The sequence below is a fragment of the Onychostruthus taczanowskii genome, unplaced genomic scaffold, assembly GCF_017590055.1.
Source record: "Onychostruthus taczanowskii isolate IOZ18803 unplaced genomic scaffold, ASM1759005v1 scaffold2, whole genome shotgun sequence".
In the NCBI taxonomy this organism is placed as follows: Eukaryota; Metazoa; Chordata; class Aves; order Passeriformes; family Passeridae; genus Onychostruthus; species Onychostruthus taczanowskii.
Genome location: NW_024499239.1, coordinates 21,771,962 through 21,797,675, shown reverse-complemented (window position 1 = coordinate 21,797,675; position 25,714 = coordinate 21,771,962). Strand labels below are relative to the sequence as shown.

The window sequence follows — 25,714 nt, the reverse complement described above, 5'->3', positions numbered from 1 at the left end:
GTTTTGCTATCACAGCTAAATTTTCTGAAGATATTCCCAAAACGTGCTACAATCTGACAGCATGACTGTCAGTCTGATTATTTAATAGCACAAAGGAATTGTTTATGTTTCACAGGAGGATCAAAGACCACATAAATGTATTTCAAGAAGTCTATCTTTAGCCAATTGTTTTTCAGATAAAATTGCAAATGTTACATTTAATGTCTAATTGTTGTTAAGTGTAAACATCAAGAAATTAGATACATTAAAATTGCATATTTCAGACAAAAAAGAAAAACTCCCAAATTAGGTATTATTTTGAATACGCATCATGGAAAATCTAATTATTTCAGAAAAGAACATTTTAGAGATTGTCTTTGCAAGGAACCTGTTTGTTGCAGTAAACAAATAATACAACTCTAGAGAAGCTGTTTAATGGCCAAATAAGACTCTCTAAAGAGAGAGCAGAGGAGAATGTAAAATAACACATTCTAAAAAATTATACAAATAGATGCACTGAATACTACCTTTCTGTGCACATCTAGGAACATACCACTGTGAAGCAGTTAGACTTAAGAGGTTTTTTTTTTTCTTTTATTTCATTAAAATGAGTCATTAAAAGAAGTTTTAGCTGTTTTTAAACTAAGTCTTTCAAAAGGGGAAACTCCTGTCATTACAGTCAAGCAGACACTTTGCTGGTTTGTTTTACTGGGCCACAAACTACAATAGCTAATATCCATCAGACTGCAGAAAAATAGATTTCATCAAGCCATCCAGGGATGATGCAATGCTACTTTTCAGTGGACAAGATCACAAAGGCACATGTACAAATACTGCCTTAAAAATCAAACTTCCTTTCTCCTAACTACCAATACAGTGGCAACTGCAACACTAATGTACAAAGGCAGTCCAGTAAGGCCTTCCAAAGAGATGGTGCATCTAATCAAGACTTATTCTCACTGCTCCAGCTGTTCCTGAAGAGTCACTGGGGCTACACCTACCATCCATTCAGACAGCCCTGTGTGAAATAGTCTTCAATGTATCCAGTACTTGGAACAGAGCAACTGCTGCATGCAGGTAAATTGGGTTTTGTTTGAAAAACAGTCAAAAGTAAATGTATTTCAAAACTAAAACATTGAATGACAGGTTTTTTTGTGTCTTTCTGCCCTTATTTTAAAAATACAAAACTCTAAAAAATTGAACTTGAACTTTAGGTACATACTAAAAAAACCTCAAATTGTTATTTGTAGTATTGCATCTATTACTATTAGAAAAGCCATCTTATCTCCTCCTTTTACCCCCAAACCTAGATGAAATTTCAAAATCCCGAAGTTCAAATGAAGTTCTGGGGAAAGAAAAAGATGAAAAAGAGAGGAGAAGCAGTGGAGGATGATCTACATCAGCTGAAGTAGTGGTAATTCAATCTGTCTGTACCAGAGGTGTTATTGCATAGACTGCATGCAATACATCTCATACGTGTATGTTATGCAAACAGGGGAAAATGCAAAGATCTCACTTTTATGTTTTAGTTACATTTTTCTGTTCTAACCTTAATTTCATTATCACTCTCATTAAGTGCTTTGAGTAAAACTGAAGTCAAAACTCCCATGCAGTTTCAGAAGATGAGAATATAAAATAGTATTGCTAAAAAAACCAAGGTCACGGTTTCAATCCCTGTATGGGCCACTGACTTACAAACTGAGCTCCACGACGTCTGTGGGGCCCTTCCAACCCAGAATGTTCTGTGAAGTCAGAAGCAGCTCTTCACTGTATTCTTACCAGTGTTGGCCACCAACAGGGTGTAAGTTAAACTGTTAACTGGAACATCTTTTATTTTACAAGGCAAAACAAAATGGAAAAGACATGTTTTTTAGAAAGCTGAAGGCTGACTGAGAAAAACATTTGTAACTTGTCAAGCTACAACCTGAAGTGTCTTCTGAGAACTGCTATATGGATAAATAAAAGCAAGATCATGGACATATGTAAGTGGTTCCTGCATGCATTAAAAACTTTTCCGTAAATAGTTGCCTCATTTGTCACAGCACTGAAGAAAGCTGGCAGGTTAAAAAACAAAACAAAGGAAAAACCAAAAAGTACCTGTTGTTCAAAAGGAAGAATACTCAGAAGTGTTGCTGTCACTTGATGAATTCAATGAAAAATTTTAAGCAAGCATAAGTCAATACCATTCGTCAAATCTGACTGCAAAGTGATGTTATTACCTCAGAGCGTAAATGCTGGAGAGACTACATGTAGTGACAGAAACACTCTCATAGTCACTGCTGGAGATGGAGCTGAGGGGGGAATCACGTAAGCCATCCTGAGAACTGGAAAAACATACGGAAACAAAATGAACTGCTGAAGCGAGCAAAGGCAAAAACAGAGCATTGAGATAAGTCATGGCTTCTCATGGGTTACTCAGAAATAAGAATAAACTGGCAGTTGCATTTTTTTGCTCTTCAGAAGATGATACAAACCTATTCTGTTTTCTTCCCAAAAGGACAGGCAATTCAGCAAAGTCAGTGGGCACATATCTTACAACAATCTTCAATTTAATTCATGCCATACAGTTAAAATATTCAGGAAATAACTGCAAGTCTCACATTTTCATTGGAGATAGAGGGAGTAGCTTGCCCATGCTGCTAAGTGTGGTATAACCTTAAACTGAACACATAACAAAGCTGAAAGTTCATAAAATCATCCTGGGTTTCAGGCCAAGGCACAGTAATCCATACACTTCAAAAACTTCTGAATATTGTGACAAGTCTGACCTACATTTGCTCCCCATTGGAAGGAAAAGGTCTGTTAGAAAACAGAACGTTGACACCCCTAAGTTTGCTCAATCTCCCTAAGTGCCATGTATGTACCCCAAATTTTGTGCTTTGAGCCAACAGATATCCAGGAAGGAGCAGTGCCATGGCAAACCACTGACACTTCGTTAGCAGAAATCCACTACCTACTAAGTAAAAGGACATGACTCATTTAAATGAATGGTCGACAACTTATCTCTGGCATCCCTGGACTAATGAAAAGCCTCTAAATAACACATCACTTCAGATCTTACATCACATTATCAACATGAACTAGGATTAGAGGACTAAAAACAGTTTCATAAGCACTTATAAAACTATCTTGTAAAGACCAATTTCTTGTTTGAGTAACAATGTACTGCTCAGCTACTGGAAATTTCACAAACTGAGAAAAATTGAAATTATATGAGATAAGAAAATATGTAATCTTGAGCACAGATATCAAAGTTGTATTGGCTCTAGGCGGTGCAGAAGATTCACTCAAGCCAGCTGAACTCAAATGTTCAGTCAACAAATCTTTGGACAATGCAAAGAGAAACCTAAGAAACATCTCCAGTTAAAAGAGAGGCAGTTATATATGTCAGGGTTATTTCACCTTGCTTCTCCACAATTATGAGTAGATTTTTAAATGTTCTTTTGCTTTTTAGATATATGCAACCCAGTTATGTTTCAAACTCTTTTTTTTTCTGCAGGATTTACTATTACAGCTATTTTTTCAGCTAGAAGTCTGGAAGAACACTTAAGGGGAATTCTTCAAAGCAGTGTATGGAAGGTATGTGCTCTAATCCCACTAAGAAATAATAGGATTTGTTTGCATACCTCCCACTAATCACTTGGAAAATGTACCCCTTCATGTTTCTCATTTCTGACTGCCAATCTGAAAATAAATCCCAAGTGTACCACGCTTTAGTTGAAAGGAGAGACTTCACAACCGGAAAATAATTTTATCAGACTTGAACAAAAATCTATTTAACTTTCATTCGTTTTATGTAATTTCCCTTGCTAATTCTGTTCATTATGAAGAGATATATGCATTTAAACAAAGGCTTACTCTTTTATAGCTCATCACCTTTACCCATCCAATCTTACAATATGGTCATGGTACTAAAATGTAATTTTACTGTCTGTTTTACAGCAGCTGAATGATATTAAAAAACCATTAGCACACAATTTCACACCATGATTAGGCAGGTGTGGTGATGTTCTCACCCCCCTTTTCTTTTTAAACAAAAGCAAGAAATGGCAGTCTGAACGTCTGCACCCAAATTGGACTCTGGGGAGACAGGTAACACCACAGGAGCCAAGGGCCATAAATCTTGCACAGCAGCAGAGGGCTACTTGAGCACACACCAGCCAAAGTACAATGGGTATGCAAATATGACTATAAGTCACTCATCTCAGCCCAAAAATAGTGGACAGTCCAGGTCTTGTTGAGCTCTCCTGTGTGGCAGCAGGCTGCATGCCAGGATCTCCCCTGTAGGGATGCCTCTCATGATTATTCCTCAAGGCTGAGTGATCCTTATCACACCAGATACTGAGTAAGTGAAATTGGGAATAAGCATGCTGAAATGTTGAAATATTAGCTAAGTGACAAAAAGATGGACTGCACATACATAAATAATCCTTTAGACATAAACTATTGATCAGGTCTGGACATAGTCTGGATCCAGCTCCTCTCTGCACCTCCAGACTCAGTGAAAGGGTCTCCCTGGCAGTTTGACCCTGTCCTCTATGCACTAAATACTGAAGTGTACCTTGTCAGTGAACCTTGTTCAACTGCTCTTACATTTACCATGGAATTTTGTTAACTCACTGTCTTACAGCAAATACCTCACTGCTTCTCTCTTGCAAGTGAAGCACATCACTCCTTTGCTCAGAATAAACTAATCTTTGAACAGCAGAACCAGGAAACAAGAACAAGTAGCAAACTCACCATCTTCTTTTATGCTCTCCCACCTCCACACCATTTCCAGATTTTCCAGTGTAAAAATCCTGCCAGCTTATTTGGGTAGTAATAATTTTTCTGAAACATGTCAGGTTTGTTGTCCTTCAGTGCTTTCTTTGAAGCTCTGCCTGCTATATTTGCAGCCCAATCAAAGTATCTCAGTTACCAGTATTTAAGCATTTAAATTCAATTTTCTAGGTTCTAGTTTTCTACTTTTTTGTTTTGTTTTAAAGAATTTAAGATTTTAAGTCCTTACAGAGAGCTCAAAGGACTTACATTTTCCCCAAGAACTCAAAAAGTTCACACATGTTTTTGGAGAGTTACATGCTCTAGGCTAAAACATAAACCAAACCAACCACCACCCTAAAGTACCACCTCTCTGCTAAAAGCAGTTATTATTCATTGCCAAACTTGTCCCAAAACATGAAATCACCTTCTATCATCAGCTACTTATGTGGAATGGACATTCTGAGAAAGAAGGCAAAGCAATAAAGCACCTTTCATGCTAAGTAAACCCAGTGACCATGATGAGCATAATGGCCCACTGGCATTATCAACCATCTCAGTGCTATCTTTACCTTCACAGATGTCTTCTGAGCAGGCAATAAGCCTCATCTCTTCTCTTCTCCATACTTCTTTGTCTCTCATTTCAATCTTCTCTCAGTCCATACCAGCTCCTATCAGCACAACTCCTTCTCACCAGTTCCACCATCTCACCAGTTTTTAAGCCTTGTCTTAACTCAGTTTGCCATTCTAAACTGCTTTAAAAATGCCTTCATTTTCCACTTCTCCATTTTTTTCTTGGGGCACAAACCTGACCATGCTGAACAATCTGCTGACTTCAGGATGAGATTCCATCCAGTCAATGCAAACTGCTGGAACACGCTTGACACAACACACATTCACAGACATTTGTTTGTTGTAATAAACTATGTGTAGTTCAGGCAATTACAACATGGAAACATTGTTCTCATTCTTGTGTATCCATATAGACTGAATCACTGTACTGGAAACAGTATTTATGATTAACAGTGTTTATTACTGATTCATATTCAGGCTGTAAACTCCTCACATAAGAAGTTCTGTGTGTATTTAGTACCAAGAAATGGGAATCCAATAATGGTAACTCTGTTTTATACTTTCCAAGTGTTATACTAACTAGCTTAAAAAAAGAACCAAAAACCCTTAATAATCACTGCTTCCCCTCTCAGTACACACAGTCTTAGGATAACTATAGAGTTTTCTTCTTATTAATGTCTGCCTGAAGATCCTCTCTGCTTTTCTAAGGTGCTGGTAGATCCTGAGGTGAATTGATCTGTTTTTCCCATCTCAAGATTCCCATTACCAGCTGATGATGGCTCAGCACACACATTCATTAGCACAATTATAGGAGAAAATTTGTGCATAAAGCCACATTCTGCAGCTGAGAGCTGCTAACCCTTCCTTGCCACATCAGCCCACAGGTGACCTGAGCTTCACCACATCACGCTCATTTGCTATATTGTAGTTTTGGATTGGGATTCATAGGACTGCTTAAAATGGGGAATGTGGCAAAAGTTTCTTTCATTTGTAGGTCTTAAACACCTACAGTGCTGTTTTAAAAATTGCACTCTAGCACTGGATAAAACCAGTATCCATTCTCATCAAAACATAATTCTTCAGCACTTCTGATAAAATTACAGAATAAAGATTTGAGGACATGGAGCAAAGTGACATGGGGTGATATGGCTGCCTCTTTTCATGGAATACTGGCAGACTGGACCAATGAACCCTTCACTGAAAGCTGTTGCCTTTTTTTGTAACTATTCTAAAAAGAAAAAACAAACTGAAAGCCACCTTTATTTTATCCATGCTTTTTTCTACTGGAATGTGTTTCTAGCCTCTTACATTTAATTAAACCTCTGTTTCAGGGGACAGTTTCTTCATGAATGCTACTAATTGAATACAACTACATCTCATATTACAATAGTTAATTAGCACAAGTATTGTCTGACTGGCTCACTACATAAGGGCTGACTAAAGCTTCATGTGTCACACCAAATCCACTCAAAAATTACCTTTTAAAACTTTTTAACCTGTTATTTCAGGAATCCCTACAATGAAAGCTAATATGGTTCCCTGCTTCAATTTATATTTGGACCCAGCAAAAGGGAAGCTGGCATAAAACAGTGACAGCAAAGCTTTGTAACAGCAGTTGTGTTACAGGATACTGCCCAAAATCAGAGTTCAACAGGCCAGGTAAAACTCTGCCATTTCGAATTTAAGACCTACATTATTAAAATGGGGAGGAGGGACTGAAACAATTAATTTATACTCAATCTGAATTTGTCTAGTTGCACAAAGGCAATAAACAGAATACTAGAAGGGGAACAAAGAACTTCAATCAACAGCAAGATAAAGGATTGCTTAAGGGAAGTTTTGCAGTTAAAAGGCTAATGTTTAATTCCCAATCAAGTACTATTTGCTTTTTGCTGAGAATTTTTCTTTCTCCTGAACAGCTAGTTAAAAGACTAATCAGTACAAGACAATCAACAGACATTTTTTGTTTACGTGGACTTGCACAGCTCTCCATTAATTTTTCAGGGAAAAGCCAACATTTTCATGTAAAAATATACAGAATTTTCTTAAATCTTACTGTGAAGGGAATATTATAGAAAAGCATGAGTTTAAGACATTTAATCAAGTTAATTTGAATTTCAATACGAATTAATTTAATTGTGAAAAAGGAATACTTGTAGAAAAGCTAGAAACTCAGACAAGCTAGAAAGGTACTTTGTGTGAATTTGGTTTTGGTTTTTTTAGCAAATGTTAGCCATCCTCCAAATACAAATGGCTGAATGGCTGTTTTCCATGCATTTATAAAGGTGGAATGACTTGTTTTAAAGTTGCTGCGCTGAAAATGTGCACACATCACATGTTGCTAAGGAGTGAACAAAATAAAGTACAGGCCAAAAAAATCAAAATTAGAAACCAACTGTCAGAAACAGATGTTCATTTTTAAATGAAGTTATTCTAATATGCTGAGGAAATAAGATTTTTAATATATTACAATACAGACTATTGTAATATATAAATATTGTACAAATATACAATTTAGGATTACAGAATTGAAAGACTATGAAAAGAGAACTTGAATACCAAGCCCAAGAATAAATTATTTCTCTTATTCTAGAGTTGTAATACAGATCAACAAATAGCAAAACATGCTTTTCCAAGGATGCCTCATTCTTCCTCCTTACAATGCAAAAGCATAAGGCAAAATATTCTCATTTTTAGTCCCCACAAGTAAATGCAAACAATGCCAGCATCCAAAGCTGATGGACACAGCTCGAGCTTGCAGGAAGGGTGAAGGGAAGAAATTCTCCTCACTACCAAATGCAGCTTCTTTGCCAAATGTCACATTGCAAAAGGCTTCATCAACAATACATTCAAACAGATCAAGGAAAATGCAAAAAAATATTGTAAAACTTAAGGTAGACATTTTAAATAGACCTGCAGTGGAAAAGCAAGAAATTACACTTAAAAATCCCTTTTTTTCTATCAGAACTGTTTTGATGTCAGTTCATAAACATGCAACAGAAGCAGGCATTTAAGAGTAAAACATGAAAACACCAGCGTTGTATGACTATAGCAAACAAGTTGCCAAACTTCATAAAACATGAGCAGGTTCACAAGAACTCCTCAGCTCCAGAAAGAACAGAAAGACAAATATTTACAAAACACACACACACACAAATCTTCCCTCTTGGTCGTTTTCTTTCTTCTGTGGAAGAGCAGGTAGAATTTTATGTTTAAGTGAACATTAAAAAAAATCTGTACAGTTTGCTTCCAGGTGAGAAACAAGAAATACTAGATAGACATTTAAAGCTTGGTTTTGGGGTTATGTCCCTTTTTACCCCAAAACACCAAATGGTAGTCTTTTGTAGTTTTATCACTTTATGTTCCATTCTTACAGGGCTTTTCCCCTTTAACTGTTTGTTTTGTTACATGACAGCCTTTATTTATCACCTTGTCCCTTCAGCAAGTCAGACACTGCCTCTTTACTAGTGCTTTTCTCATACTTGCATCTCATTAGCACTGCTGCCTGAGACTTATGTGCTGTTGGTGTTTTATATTTTTGAGATACAAGAAAATAACAAAGACAGACATAAAATCAGCTAACACTTAAAAACCCAAGCAGAGAGACCTGGCAATAGCCAGTGATGGTCATCTGTGACTCCATCAGCAGACAAGGGAAGGGCTGTGGGATGTCATGTATCTGCACTTCTCTAAAGCCTCTAACACAGTCCCTCAGAACATCCTTGGATGTAAATAGGGCAGAGATAGACCCAACGCATGGACTGTTACATGGATAAGAAATCGGCTGGATGGTCAGATCCAGAGGGCAGTGGGCAATGGTTCTGGACATCAGTGTCAAGTAGTGTCCCTCCAGGGTGCCTATTGGGACCAGAATTACTTAATATCTCCATTAATGACACAGGTGGAGGGATTGAGTGTTCCCTCAGCACATCTGCAGGTGATACCAAGCTGGGTGGTGCAGCTGACACACCTGAGGGACAGGGCTCCATCCACAGGGACCTGGACAAGCTCGAGAAGTGGCCCAAGGGAATCTCATGGGCTGTACCAACACCAAGTGCTGGTGCTGCACCTGGGTCAGGGCAGCTCCCAGTGAGAGCACAGGCTGGGCATGAACAGATCCAGAGCAGCCCCGAGAAGGACTTGTGGGTGAGAGGCTGGACATGACCCAGCCATGGGCACTCAGCCCACAAACCTCCCTGGCCTGGGATCATCCAGTGCACCGTGGGCAGCAGGTGAGGGATGGGATTCTGCCCCTCTGCCCTGCTCAGGTGAGACCCCACCTGCAGCTCTGCATTCAGCTCTGGGGCCCCAGCACAGGAAGGACATGGACCTGCTGGAGCAAGTCTGGAGGAGGTCACCAAGAGGGATGGAGCACCTCTCCTATGAGGAAAGGCTGAGAGAATTGGGATTCTTCAGCCTGGACAAGAGAAGGCTTCAGGGTGACCTGACTGTGGTCTTCCAGTACCAGAAGAGAGCTCACAAGAAGGATGGAGAGAGACTTTTTACAAGAGCAGGGAATGACAGGATGAGGAGGGGTGGCTTCAAACTGCAGGAGGGAAGGTTTTGATTAGATAGAAAGAAATTCTTTACTGTGAGGTTGGTGAGGTTCTGGTACAGGTTGCCCAGAGAATCTGCAAAGGTCCCATCCATTCCTGGGAGTGTTCAAGGACAGTTTGGACAGGGCTTTGAGCAATCTGGTCTAGTGGGAAATGTCCCTGTCCATGGTAGCAGTTTGGAACAAGATCTTTAAGGTTCCTTCCAACCCAAACTATTCTAGGATTCTATGAAATCTTTAGTAGAAGAGTGTTTAATCAGTATTTTAAACTCCACTGAATTTTGAGGTTAGACAGAGATGCCTGAAATACCAGCTATTTCAGATACAAGGATTAGTATGGCAAACCCATCTGGATCACAGAGATTATGCCTATAATATCATATTCTGTACTGAAATAGTTTAGACTTACTAAAACAAACTGTTTGTATCACAATATTCACATTTGAAAGCTGCTTTATTCAGAAAAGGGAAAGAAAATTTCTTCTACTTGGTGATTTACAGTAACTAGAAAGTAAATACATTTATCAACTTGATAAATGAGCCTATCCTGTAGCTATTCCATGTGTATGAGATTGCTTATTGTTCTAGCTAATGGGTCCATCATTCTGAAAATAATCTACTGTCTCCAACATTTCCCCTATGGTTAAGCTGGCATTCACAAGCATGTAACAGGGAGCAGTCACAGAAGCCTAATGTGATCTGCCAATTTAAAAATACCATCAAAAAGCAGTGATTAGTCATTGCCCAGGCAGCATGAGTAAGGAAAGGTCCACAAGTTTTGTAACTGAATTATCTCTTTTCCTGATAACATGACTAGTGATTCAGAGGCAAGACCCAAATCTTATATATATATATATACATATATAAAGGAAAAAATAGGATCTATTAAACTTGTTAATCTAGCTCTCAGCAGAACCCTAGCATCTCCATCTTTCACAGAATATACCTAAAGAGTTGGTATTACAATCCTTCCAAATAAAGTAGCAACCATCTAGTAACAAAATACCTCCATCCTACTGCTCTACTGCTGCAAAGGTGGAATACTTGACAATTAATAATCAGATGTACTGCAGTCTCAAAAATGAATACAGCTAATTAGAAGTAATCAACAAACTATCTGTGTAAAAGGCTATAGTGACAACAGAAAAATCCAACTAACTTTTGTTAACAAAATATTCAAAAACATTCACCCAAGAGTTTTAGAACTCAAGAATGAGTAAGATGAATTATTAAGCTCTCTTTTAAAACTTCCTTGCTGCCTGGAGTCCAAAGCTGGCCATCCCTAAAAAATGAAAAAGGACTCCACAGGGATTCAAACAGCTCTAGCTCTGCGAGCCTGATGATCATACCAAGCAACTTAAAATGTATCCAAAGCTAAAATAAGTAGGCAACAACATGAAGGTCTGTCTGGGAAGAGGTAAGGTGACTTCTGCAGAGGGATCCTCTTGGGAGCTCTGTGAAGGGGTCAAGAAGCTTGTGAAGAATGGTGATTCGTCTGTCAAGCCTCTGGATTTCCAAACAGGCTCTGTCAAAATACCTCACTAAAGGCTTTGAGGAAAACTCAGGAGCTACAGCGTAAGTGGGATGGGCCCAAAAATGACACATAATTCTTAATCACAAATTGGGAGAAGCTGTTAAACAATCACTTCTCAGAAAGGTGGGATTTCATGGCTGAGGGTCTTCAGCACCCTGGGAGCTTTGTTTTTGTGTATGATCTTCAAAAACAGGGAGAGCAATGAGCTCTGACAGGTTAAGACCAATGCAAAAATATTCACAGTAATAACCAGAACAGATTGCACAACTGCCCAGGATCCTCAAGTCTGAGTAACAGGTAATAAAATGGCAAGACTTAACAGGTAAACACATGCAGAAAAACTTTAGCATCAGATATAGAACAACAGCCTCTGAGACCACAAGCAACATCTTGGGGCTTTAGCAGACAACTTCAAAAAGAACCTCAGCACACCACTTAGTGAGAATTCCAACTCAAATACTGAAAACCATTAAAAAACAACTGAAAACAATTATGCCACTGTGCACATCCACAGTTTGCTCATATCTTGAGTAAGTGCAGTTCTGATTCACTTACTGTTAAGAGGAAATAATATAATTGAAAATTGTTTAGGGCAAGAGATAAGGCATGATCAAAGGTATGGACAATTTGTGGACAACTTCTGATCAAGTAGGCTCTGACTTTTCCAATCTGAAAAAGTAACCACATGGACAAAATGTGACTTAGGTCTACAAAATCACAACAGGCAGGAGAGGCCAGACAGGAATCAGGAGCAAAAAAAAAAAGCAAACAGGAAAACAGACTTACAGAACTCTCTGTAAAAGGACAATTCTCAGATAAACTTTTTAAACAATATTAGCAGAGGCTGGACAAGACAGTGGAGAAGTTGCTACATTCACAAAACAGGGGAAGCTGAAATAGCAGCTTACAGATATATATATAATTTTATTCTATTTTTCAGACCTCTTCTCAGAAATTCATTTAATATCCTACCCAAGGCAAAAACTGGTAGACAGAGTCTGAATTTTGTATCATTTATGAGTAAACTGATTAAACACAGTGATTACTTTTACATAGTATTCCATTTGAAGTGTTGCAAAATCATGGAATGTCAAAGGGATTTGTGAATTACATCTTAAAATGAAGTCCACTTAGAAACCCTGTTGTAAGGCCTTGAATATGATCATACTTGCAAGCCTAAGATAGCAAAGAATCAGAATAATGAAAAAGGTAAGTTGAGTTTTGTGCATGCTAAGTTGTGTTTAACCCACAAAAGCAATTAGGTCCAGGCCAAAGAACTCATGATTCTATTTCCACTACCAATAAAATACTTCATCATTTAATTAGTACACTTATTTCTGTAGCTTTTATATTGTGGTTATGTTTTGTGGTTCAAGCTACCTCCACTGTGTTATCCTGAACTCTATGAACATAATGAAATGAGAGAGCCTGCATCACACACACAGAAAGCCAGAAAACAAAGGTAAATTATCTCTAATGCCTTCCCTCTGCTTCATGATTTTAATACTTCAGGGAAACTGAGGACTCACTACAAAACAGGTTATCCTCTAAAGAGTAAACCAAAACAAAGTCAGATTTTCTACTGATCTGTGTGAGATCCCTTGTGTCTAATCCAAGTTGAGCTGAAGCATGGCATTTGCTTTACTACAAGTATTATCATCTTATCTCCCTGTTATCAAGTAAGTTCCTTACTGTTATCAATATGCAGAATCTTAATCCATGACCTCCACTCTTCTATCAGCTTTGGCTGAAATGGTCCAAGAGGCTTAAGAGCCATTTCTGCACTTTGTTAGGCTCCTTCAGCACACACACATTCACAGACATACTTGTGCCCAAAGGCAACATGGTCACATGAACCCTTTTCTCTCATATGAAGCAAAAAATGTGTTTAGATAACAATTTAATCCCATGCACTGATGCAAAAGTTAACTTTTTAGTATTTCCCAGACATACTTCTCCTATAAATCAGCAGAGGACAACGGAAGTAATGACCCAGGTACCATTTAGCAGCAATGCCCTCTTGGATACATTAAGCAGGTAATGTAACATTGATTTCAATGATACAGAGACACTAGATTATGAAAATTCAGATCGCCAAATCTTTTGCAGAAAGGCTGATGTCCAATAAAAAGCTATGTGCATTAAAAATATATATATGGATAAATTCCTTAATCCTGCAACACTCTATTGTTCTTAAAATCAACATTAACAATACATCAATTACTGCAGTACAAGGATACAGGAATTTATGTGCATGCAAATTACTACCAAGATGTCAAGTTGCTCTTACCTTGAACTAGATCTTGACTTTACATCTTCCTTTGCTGTCCTTTCACTACTAGCATCTTCATTGTAGTCCATTTTTTTATCACACAGCTGTTTCCTCTTCTCCCACTTCTTCTGCTGATTTGAGATGCTTTCTGCTTCTCCTTGGGAGTCACTTTCTACTCCCACCTGTGAACCTGAGGAATGTGCCAGGCACTTAGAGGAGACTGGCAGTTTTTGTTCTTCACTGCCAAAGTCTCTTTCTGCTAACAAAGCAGAAGTTTCAGGTTTTAATGTTTCCTGCTCAGGGACTGAATTGTCCAAGTTATCTACATGGTCCATTTCCTTAGACTTTACTAATGTGTATGAAGCATTTACAACACCTCCTGCAGAATGTTTACTCTTTAAACCTTCAACACCGTCCTCCCTGCTGTCTTCACAGCTGCCACAACACACACAGGAATTAATCAGACAGTTTGTGGCAGCTATACTGAGTTTATGGGATTCATCCTCCTCCTCATTTGCTAATGGATTAGCAGATCCAGGAATACAACTAATAGCTGCTTCTGGGGTTGTTACTGGGGATTCTGAGCTAGAAGGAGATTTAGGGTTGAATATTACAGTAGCAGATATTTTCATTCCCCCTGTCCTGTGCGCTATCACCTCCGCCGTTTCTGCGTCATCGGCGTACGCATCCCAGCCATTGAGGTATAACTGTGAGTCTGCCCCTTCCAGACAGCTGCATGAATTTGGAACTGAAATGCCAGGCATCTGCTTTCCATCTTCAACATTGTTATTATTGCTTAAGTCACTTTCAGCATCCTTTAAAAGCAAAGTTTCCTCTGTCTGATGGCCATTCTCATAAAGCAAAGCATCTCTATATTGCAGGTTCTGTTTTGAATTGTGGCAAGGGTTATTCACCCAAGCAAAAGTATCACTTACTGAATCCAACCCAGCCAGAGCTTCTCCTGCTCCATCTAGGTCATCCATAAAAAACACCCTGTCCTCTTCATCGGTTAAGTTGTCAAGATGGTGTCTTGTTGGTGAAGCTTCTGCGCTAGAACTGTTTCTTAGGCTAGGTCTGTGAGCTGGAGACTGACAGATGCTTGGAGGGGAAAGCAGAGAAGACATTTCGTCGCCGACTCTGTGTACCATCCTGTTCAGCTGCTCCAGCTCCTGCTCATCATACTGCATGGAACAAGCCAGCTCAGCCTCTGTGTTCTCAGCTTTTGCTGAAAGTTCCTTAGGAGGCAAAGTCGCAGTTATGCCTGGTGCAATGACAGAGGGAACTTCAGGATCTGCTCTGACAGGAAAATCCACATCTTGAGAGATGCACAGGTTACGTTCCAGTGTGTGCAGTTCATCCTCAGTCAGCGTCTGAAGGAGATCCCTGAAAATTAAGAAATACACACATCATTTGTCATTTATAATCATGAGGCATTGATGTTACAGATTTTAAAAAACCTTTTACTGTTAGTGCAGAAATCCAGAACCTGAGGGCACAGAATACTTTTTGACTGTGAATTTCAGTGCATTTGGCATTCATATCCACAGCACATGACTACTGATGCCTGAATTTGAGATTACTCATGCAAATACAGGGCATAAAATTATATACATGCTTGCAGTGAAGCCTCAAAATAAACCAAAACACACACAAAAATGGAATTTTTCCCCTCCCCATCATTTATAGTGAAAATGTTACCCACAATTAGATTTATTTCATCATTTAACTTTTTTAATTCACAAATTTGACTTTGATTAGCAAACCAATTTTCCATCCTTCAAGTTGATTCAGAAAATTATTCTGCAAAAGATTACACTGTCAGATAAAAGAATTCAATAAAACAGTAATATTGCTTATGCAACACTGGTATCTGGAAGCTGGATCACTGAAACGGTGACTGGAAGCTGGCTCTCTCCTGCCTCAAACACTGAACTCAGTCTTCTGGTTTTGTCTGGCATAAACTTAATTTTCTTCACAGTGGCTACTATGGGACTGTGGTTTGGATTTGTGCTGGAAATACTCTTGATAACCCAGGGGTGTTTTTGTTATTGCTGCCCAGGACTCTCACACAGCCAAGGCCTTTCCTGCCCTCACCCCTCCCCAGCAGCGAGGGGGCTGGGGGTGCACAGGGAGCTGGGAGGGGACACAGCTGGGGCAGCTAACCCCAACTGACCCAAGGATATTCCACACCGTATAGATGGCATCAGGCTCAGTATATAAAGCTGGGGAAAGGAGGAGGAAGGGGGGTTGTTTGGAGTGGCGGCATTTGTCTTCCCAAGTCACCCTTACGTGTGATGGAGCCCAGCTGTCCTGGGCATGGCTGAACACCTGCCTGGGGAAGTGGTGGGTTTATTCCTTGCTCTGCTTTGCTTGTCTGGGGATTTTCCTTTATCCATTAAACTGTCTTTATCTCAACCCATGAATTTTCTCCTTTCTACTCTTCTGCTTCTCTCCCCAAACCCAGTGGAGGGGTGAGCAAGGTGGCTGCGTGGGGCGGAGCTGTCAGCTGGGTGAAGCCACACACGGGGTCATTACGGACTAAAGCTCCTGCAGGATGTTAAGGACAAGGCAGGTCTGGAAGCAAACACTGAGCAATTTAGCAAACTGTGTTTTCTATAGACATGCAGCATCTCCAGCATTACCAAGTGTCCTCAGTACTGCAGTTTAGGACTACAGGCACCTGAAAACAAAGTGTAATTAAGTGTTTGATAACTCAAAACCAAATCTGCTGACACAGCACCATGTCATTGTAGGCCTGAATTTTATTTATTTATTTTATCCTTCTCAATTAGAAGCCAGGCATACAAATATCCTCTGTCAAGAGCTGCTGCCACCCTTTCTAAAGATCAGTAAGAGTATTTTAGCATAAAAGAATGGATGGGAAAAGCAAGACCTGTTCAACAGAGGTTACGAGTCCATTATTCCTCGCATTCCTCATTTAGGAATAACTTGCAAGCAGGTGACATTCAGCTGGCATAGTAATATGCACATATTAAAAGAATTCCCTTAAAGGAATAACTTTGGTATAAAAAAGAGTCCAAAAACCACCAAAGAAACATTCAACACATCTCACATCTTGATTTCCAGTAAATGGTTTACATTCTTAACTTGCTAACTCAAAGACCAAATATTTTTGTAAGTACTACCAGTTTTTTAAATAGCTCAAAAAATACATCACTAGTACAGACCTGTCAGTCTTTAAAAAAATCTTGCTTTATATGCATAATATGACCCTGAAAAAAGTTCTAAGGTTCCAGAAGTACCACTTGTAAGAACAATTGTACTATTGTATCCTCCCTTTTCAAATTCTGTAACAAAGAACTCAGAACTTCCTAGAATCATTCTATATGCATCTTCAAATCTAAGGTTTGACCATCTTTTTCAGTCATAAATAAGTAAGAAAGGAAAATTATCAATCTTTGTTAGACCCACCTGCCTAATAAGCTATAAACCAGTATTGCTATTTGGCACACTAGAACATTTTAAATACCTATACATTCCTTTCTTTTGTCTACAAAGTATGTAATGGTACCACCTTATTATTACTCAGATCTTGTATTTAACCAGTGTCAGTAAGAGATTAAGCACTTGAACATCACCGTAAAAACAAACTGAGAATGGCTTAGGTTTTAAGGGCAACATAAAAACAGTAGTATTATCAGTTATTTTGGAAATAACTATACCAACAGGATGAAAAAAAACATAGAATAAAATGATTGCTACCGTGAGGCTTTGCATTATGAATTCCCATTTTGTTAGTGAAGAAATACTGACATAGAATTTTATAAACATAAACAAAGTAATGTGAGATTTTAAAAACAGTTGGGGTTTTCATTTTAAAAAAAACAAACAACAGTAAGCACAGAAATGTAACAGTGAAGGGTTTATATCTTTGAATATGTGAAGGACAAGCTTAAAGACACAGGAAACGTTTGGGTTGGGTCAGGGTCCATCAAGTAGAGAATCCTGGCTCCTCATGGGTCCTAAGGAAGAGCAAAAGCACAGGACAGACCCACAGTGATCCCTGTGAGTGCATCCTGCTGGCTGCCAGCAGCCAGGAATCTCTGAACCAAGGCAGCATCCCTGTGTTCCAGAATCCACAGTGAGCTTTTCTTGCATGGATTAAAAGCTGTGTGTCAGGAACTGACCAACAAGAAACTGCTTAAACATCATCTACACTTCTCCATACACCGCAGACACACACACTTCTCAAAATAAGAAAAAAATGAGCAACTTCTACAAGCAGAGACCACACGAGCAACATGCAAAGGAATTTGCTTTCCATCCAAGCCAATCAGCATAATTGAGAATGATCCACTGGGCCCAGGGAAAACCTGAGATTGACTCTTCAGACTTCCAGCATCTATTCTGGGGTTTTATTCAGTACAGAACACCACATGGCAGCACCCAGGATTACTGAATGTCTGGGTGTCCAGAGCTACTCTGCTTCCTTTCCAAAGGCACAGAGAGCCTGGCTGCTCAGACCTATCCAATGCAGGTTTCACACATTCACTGTAAATTCAGTGCTGGAAACAAATATTTACTGGCTAGCTCCATGGACTTGAGTAATAAACTCTCTTTCCGCCAAGAACACCTCAAAATTTAAGAGCAATTGTATGCAGTTTTGAGGATATTAAATAAAGTCTGATTTTAAAAAAAAAATAACAAGAACAACAACAACCACCACTGAAATCAACTGACAATCCTCATGTCTTTTTAGGTGAGTCAGATCCATGCAGTCTTTGGAAGAATAACATAACCAGTTGAATTACACGTGGTAGACTACCAGCCCTGTAATTTCAGTAGAGAAATAATCCTGTTTTAAATTCAAAGGGAACATCCTCATTTTCTTAATCCAAACACTGGAAATTTTGCTATTAACAAATACAGCTTATTCTAAAAGAGGTTCAAGTAATTATTTCACTTCTCTGGTTAAAATTCCCTAGATTCACCAGTCATTTTTAAGGATGACTATGTTTGAACAACAGTTTCCTTTTGCATGCACTGTACATTAGATTATACAGGACTCACTGCCAATCTGTCATGTTGTAAAATGACTATGGAGATACTGAAAATGAATGTTAACCAATATATGGAAAGAAATGTGACATTTCACTACTAAAAACTAAACATCAGGCGTCATCAGTAGACTTTAAGCTTTAATTAAACTGTAGTTACTTCAGTGGTTCATTTTCTTTCTGCTGAAGAGCCTTTAACTCCTTGTGCTCATATGGACAAAAAGGATTTCTCCCTCTGCTTACATTATTCAGAAGCCACAGGTAAAGTCAGCTTCTGCAATCCACCCTGACGAGCAGCAGTGTGCTTTCTTGTCAGAGGGACTTCAGAACATGCTGAATTTTAAGAAGAGCATGTTGAGGTTTCACCTGCTTTTTTACTCTTTTTGGCATTGTATCACAGAAAGGCAATCTAGCTTTCAAAATACGAGGAACATTCTTCTTTCAGTGGTTACAGATACTGTCAGAAAAACAAAGCAAGTTCTTCAGATGTGCTTTGCCTGTTACAAGCAGTTGTAGAGATTTACTCTGCCTACAGCAAAACCAATGAACATATTTTACTCTACTGCCAATATCCAGGGTACAGAAGTGACAAAAAAACTTCAAAGACATGAGGACAGATGTCTTTAAAGACAAGTTCAGCTTAACAGAAGCAGGGCCACAAACCCTCTAATCCTGCACATTCCTCAAGCCTCCTTCATTAACTTTGCTCCTATTCTGACTAGAATTTTAAACTGCCTTGTTGTCAGAGAACAGCTTCATTGCTATTGCCAGCCTGTGCTTCAGTTCATGCTCCAAAGGGAGCACAACCAGCTGCCTCAATGGAGCTGCTGCTGTAGGAGCCTGGTGCAGGTACAGGGATGCCACACACATCCCCCACTCCTGCTGTGCCCTGCTCTGCTCACCGAAGGCACAGATCTGTCTGACACACCCACACTGAGAAACCAGCACTAAGATATGTAACAAACAGCACTGACATTTCTTTACTGCCACAGTTTTGGATCAACTCGAAGTTTTGAACCCAGCCACCTTGGAAAAAACAGTTTCCCCCCAACCACTGTGCACACTTAATTTAAAAGAAAACTAATTCCACACTGCTCCACCCAATTCTTTAAAACACAGAGAGTATGTACACTGCATTTAATTTCTAGTCAATGATACAGAAAGTTTTCAGTGCATTTAAAATGGTATGATCCTCTGATTCTGCACCACTTGATGGGCAATCTCCTTGATTCTGCACCACCAAAATCCATAGGGACCCTGCCAGCACTTGGAATGGTCTAGAAACAAGCACCAGGAAAGTACAGAGCTCTGAAACAGGGCAGGATTAAGGAGTAGTGCAAAACCCCAAGTTTGCTGACATTTGAAAATCCCTGTACAGCAGCCTCAAATGCATATTTAGTACAGGTAGTGTTTTATGACAGCAATGTTCAGTGTGACAGGCCCCTGTGATATATCTGTGCACAGAGCAGGTGATGTGATCTGTGCATTTCCCAAGGAAATGGCAGCACTTTGGCAGAAATGGTTCAAACACCTTCATTTCAAAGGCACAGAGATAGCACTACTATATAATTATGCTGTGGTAGATGTAATGCTAATGTTTTACACACAAAAGTCAACACAAGCACCTGGCTTAGATATTAATTAAAACATTCGAAGCCATAATTTGCTGCTCAACTTTTCCAAAAACTCAGCAAGAACCCTTACTGCTTTTTCTTAGAGTCTCAACAATCTCTATTGTTTTCAAAGTTGTCAGCCACCAGTAGGACACCAAAAATTTTCATAGCTAATAGATATTTATCTTCTCTGCTAGTTCTGATTTAATTATGTGGATAAACATAATTAAATACAGTACTTAGCTTTTGCCTTATGGATATTTTAGGATAATACAGTTTAAACATTAATTACCTGTAATCCTACAAAATAATCAGCTCTGTATATGATGATACCCCATAAGCTAAAATACTTAGTTGGGCTAAAAAGTTACAGAAATTTACAGAGAAATTCACTGGGATGTGATCACATTCTGCACTAAGATGTTCTATACTCTTACAACAGGCACACAACTGGAATACAAAATGCAGCTGTTTTTAACAGACGACTTCTGAATCTATTTTCATGCCTTAACTATGGGTGCTGGAGACTGGAGAAAGACTCCAGGGAAAAACACTCTTCCTTTGTTGGGGAGCAGAAGTATTGGTATCAAATATCATTCCATCTTCATAGGTTTCTATGAACCTTCTCACAGAGTATGGATTGCAGCCTGATGAGTTAAAAAAAAAAAAAAACTGCTAAAAAAAAAAAAAAAAAAACCCAAAAAAAACCCAAACCAACAAAAAAACCTCTACACAGCTCAGGGACTTTTGAAAGTAATTCAATTACTCTGTATGAACAGCACACTTATTTGCATCTCAGTTATTTTCATGCAATGTATTTTCCATTCAAGGATATTACTAAAGGATCTTCCTGAGCTCAGTTCTTGCCAGTATTTGAGTTCTTTCAATTCAGAGACTGCCAGGCATGGAATTTCATATTACTTCTTGCTTGAATTTTTGCTCTGATAGAAGTTATCTCAGTAAGAACACTTTGCCAACTTTGTCTTCCAGACAACTGAAGTCACATTTTTTAATGCTCCCTTTCCTTTACAGAATAAATACAAGTCTTAAAGTATATCAGAACTTTACAAAAATGGAATATGAAAGATTTTTAATTTTTAAAGTTTGCATTGAAAACTGTAGTTATTGAACAAACAAGTATTTTACAAATTTCAACCCCAGAGCTATGTTCACAGTTAAAAATGAAAATTAAATGGGCTGAGCAATACACTGACTTAACTGATTTTCATTTTTCACATTGTGAAATATGAGGATAATAAAGCAGAAAATACAGATTATGAGAAGAATATTAGCTTTTAAGTATCTTTTTGGCTTTTGACAGCAAGTGGAATGCTGGGGAAAATATCTGCAATAGCCACGTATTGGGAATAAGGTATTTTGATAACTTCATGGACTTCGTAAGCTTCAGTACCAATAAAGCTTTTTCTTCCTTCTAACTTTAGTTTTGTCCCTCAGTTCATGTTGTTATTCTTAACCCAGTGTTTTATAATACCATAATTACTCAAAAAACCCCACAAACCCAACATGTTGATTTGTCAATTTTAATTCTCAGATTTCAACATGAATATCACTAATGTACCTAAAAATAAGACTTCAAGGCAAAAATACTAGGAAGTTTTAAGGGACACACAAGGATGTGGTCTAGGTATTTATAAAGGCTAACTTCAGAAATAGCTCCCCTCTGAACCACCCCTGACAGAACTCACATGCTCCCTCGGGAGATGCCTCACCTCTAAAGGATGAGAGGAGATCAACCTGTGAAAACTCTTCTTGCATCAGACTGTCACCATGACATCCAGGGAAGGCAATAAACTGCTGAAAATTGGACATTGGAAAAAAACCCCAAACCTTTCAAATTATCTCTAGAGATTTCTAGGAACAAAAGTTGCGGCTGGTATATAAATCTGAGTTCTGAAAAAATAACAGGGCTTACGGATTAAGAAAATTTCTTAATACCCAGATAAAATACCTGAAGAGTGAACATAAAGATCCTTTAAACATACAGCTCAGTCTCTCCAAAGAGACTAGTCTTCTAAAGACCTCAGCTAAGAAAAAAATATTTTAATGTTCTTTATACTTGAGCCAAAGCCCACATCTCCGATGGTAACCAACACTGAAGCATTACAGAAAGTATAAAGTGATTCATCCTGTAAAAAACAAATTTGCAATATGAAAAACTGATAGTCATTTCTATTAGGTTAAGAATTATCTGAGTATTGCATCATAGCATAACAAGAAAATGTAATAAGCCTAGTTAAGCAGAAACATTGATGCTAATTAGAAACAGAATTTCCCAAAAATAAACTCTAGTATTTCAGGCATCATCTAACCAGAAGGAAAATGTGAAATGCTATAAAGTGATACTCAAAAAAAAAAAAAACTATCACAGAGATTAAAAGTTCAGAAAACTACCATGAAATGAAAAACTACATTTAGTTATTTCATGGCTATATCAGGCTGATGAGAGGAAAATTCAGTTTATGGTTAACATAGCAAACAGAAACACTTTTCTAAGCATTTATGAGTTTTCAGACTCTGATTTTCACTTCAGAAGAGAAGCAATTACAACTATCTTTTATTACTTGCCTTATTTTTCTTAGCAAAGTGTGAAAAGGTCTGAAGAGTTCAGACATATCTTCTGGTTTATGGTCCAAGTTTAATGGTCCCTCGGAGTAGACAACAAGGCCACTGTAATTCAAACACGCATGAACACACACAAAAATGAAAATTTTATTACACAGAGCAACCACTGAATAGTCAGAAAAGCAACTGTACATAAACATTAGAACAACATTTAACTACATCTCATTATCTTATTTTTGTCTGATTCACCCACAGCTAGAATTAGATGCTATTTAAAGTAACAGGAAAAAGATCCCCTCCACTCTGTTCCCCTTTCTAAACATGGCAGAAAAAGCAATGGGAGCATAAAGGGAAGAACACACATTTATTTCATAGCTGCAGCTGAATGAAAAAAAAAAAAAAAAACACAAAGGAAATCCCACAAAGAAAACCTATTATCAAGTACATTATGGGAGGTCCACTGATTTGAGATATTGCAGATGGCTTTTCCTTTCCAGTCCATAACTTCCAGGTAAGGTAGCTGACTCCTGAGTTCCTAGTTTTCTACTTCCAAGATAAATATAAGGTGGTATTGACATATGGTAAAAAAAGGAAAACGATTTTCTTAATCACATAAAACACATTTTGAAGAAACCACGCTTTTAAATCAACTCAGCACTTGTACAAAAATTTCCCTGGAAAGAGGTAAATTCACAATCCTGAGAGTCTCCAGGTACTTGCAGGTACCTCAATAGCTCCTCCTGACCAAATCACCACTGCCCAAATCTGTCTGTGTGCCATGGATTAAACAAAATTCACCTTCAGATCTGCTGTGCCACACCAGACTGGGTGAGAGAGTGGATTCCCAGCAGGCACCACTCTGCTTAGAACTATTTAATCCTCTGCCCACTGCAAAACCAATGTATGTTTCACAAAGGCAACCCCTTCTCACAGCTGAGATTACATCAGTTTTCTTTTTCCAAGGCCATTTTCCCCTTCCTGTCCATAGTGCCAGGGCTCTGTTACCCAAGATATTTCAAAGGCATGCTCCTTTTCTTAAACTCCAATTACATATTGCTATGAGAGCTATCCAGCACCCAGATCACCCAGAGTAACAGCAACCCTTGGCTAACAGGACTTCAAAGTCTTTTGGTCACCAGCCCCTCCCCAGCAAGCACCTGTGTGACCACCAAAGCCTCTCTGAGACACAGCAGCAAAGCTGATGTCACAAGCTATATGAACTTCCCTCAAAGGCATGCTCCTTTTCTTAAACTCCAATTACATATTGCTATGAGAGCTATCCAGCACCCAGATCACCCAGAGTAACAGCAACCCTTGGCTAACAGGACTTCAAAGTCTTTTGGTCACCAGCCCCTCCCCAGCAAGCACCTGTGTGACCACCAAAGCCTCTCTGAGACACAGCAGCAAAGCTGATGTCACAAGCTATATGAATTTCCCTGAAGTATTCAAAAAAAAATAAAAAAAAAGACCAAGGGATGAAGGTTTTGAGGGCAGTAGCAGAGAAGAGGAGATGAGAGCCAGAAAAAGTTGCTTCCTTTGCAAGTCACTTTTTTTTTGTGGCTTAAGACAAATTATCTTGTTGCCAGGGATACATCATTTTATCTTTTTCTCTATGCTTGCCAAGCTTGAACAAGCAGGCTGCCACAAAGTGAAGCAGTTATTGCTGACTCATGTCTTATGCTCTGCATAAGCAAATATTACTACTTTGCTGAATGAGAGCTCAAGGCTTCTCTCCTCAAACTTCTCCCTGATGCAAGTCACTGTTCCTTTGGCTTTCAGGCAGTTTGCTTGCCAGAGAATTTAACTCTTGGAAGAAATTTTAAAAAAGTGGGCTAGAGCACTACAGAAAAAAAAAAATAATATGAAATGGCTTCTGTACATGTGTAACATTTGAAAGAGCTCTGTGATACTTGATGAGATTGATTTCTTTTTTTATCACTGGATAATTAGGAGCACTCAAACTTCTTCTCTATCCTTTGTAATTTGGGGTAGACATGATCTATTTGCCAGAGAGCCCTGGCTTTCCAGTTAGTCATAATGTGTTCTCCTTCACTGTGAGCAGCTTCAAACTGAGTTCTTACATTCCTGTTGCCTTCCAATAATAAGATTATTACTGTTATTATTTTTAGAATGACAGTTAGAGACAATATACTATTTAACAGGAACAACAGGCCACAGGGATTTCCTGAGGAGAAGTGTATTACACTCAGGATTTGAGGGTTTTTATTTCCCTCAATTATCCTACTTATACTAGCTAACTGTAAAACATTCACAATGGTAAAATATTAAAAATATGCTGGCTTTACTCCAGAGAAACTGCTGCCTTAGTAAACCATGAAGACTCATTAGGAAAAATGTAGCTGATTTGTTCAATATTGCAAAAACTGCATGAAGCAAAACCACTGCCCATTTAGCTGCCTTGAGTGGTCAATACAGGGCACAAATACACACAAAAGTTACACTTTCCTTCAAGAGAATTGAGCCTAACTCAACAGTTACAATGCAGTTTGCCATGATAATTCCTTCTGAACCTAGAGTCATTGAGAAAACCACACAAATTTAACTGAAAATTTGTTGTTTTCAAGAATTGTATCCTTAGGTCATCCTATTTTTGAGTGTCACACAATATGTGCTTTCAAAAAATATTTCTGACAACATGACATTGCAAAGACTGATGTTCCTAATTTTTAAATTTTGATGGAGGATACCTGATCAATTGTTCCTGCCTCCTCTATTTAGAGTTCTACCATCTTTCTTTTTTTTTTTTTTGTCTTGATATTCTACATTAAACTGGTAATGATTTAGAACATAACAATCCTCCTCCTTTCG

At 38.5% G+C, this 25,714-nt stretch overlaps 1 protein-coding gene across 6 annotated transcripts in view; it reads right to left on the bottom strand.

The window, feature by feature from the left end:
• The window catches only part of ZFYVE28 (zinc finger FYVE-type containing 28), a 147,830-nt gene that overhangs the window by 29,737 nt on the left and 92,379 nt on the right, over positions 1-25,714 (bottom strand). For 2 of the 6 annotated variants that reach the window (XM_041403026.1, XM_041403027.1), the window contains exons 7-9: positions 22,889-22,990; positions 13,690-15,054; positions 2,199-2,303 (exon numbers count right to left, since the gene is read on the bottom strand). In XM_041403026.1, the coding sequence (XP_041258960.1) occupies positions 2,199-2,303; positions 13,690-15,054; positions 22,889-22,990 (1,572 nt within the window). Of the gene's footprint in view, positions 1-2,198; positions 2,304-13,689; positions 15,055-16,313; positions 16,352-22,888; positions 22,991-25,714 lie in introns of those variants that run through there. The other 4 variants (XM_041403028.1, XM_041403029.1, XM_041403030.1 and 1 more) reach the window with 3 other exon arrangements.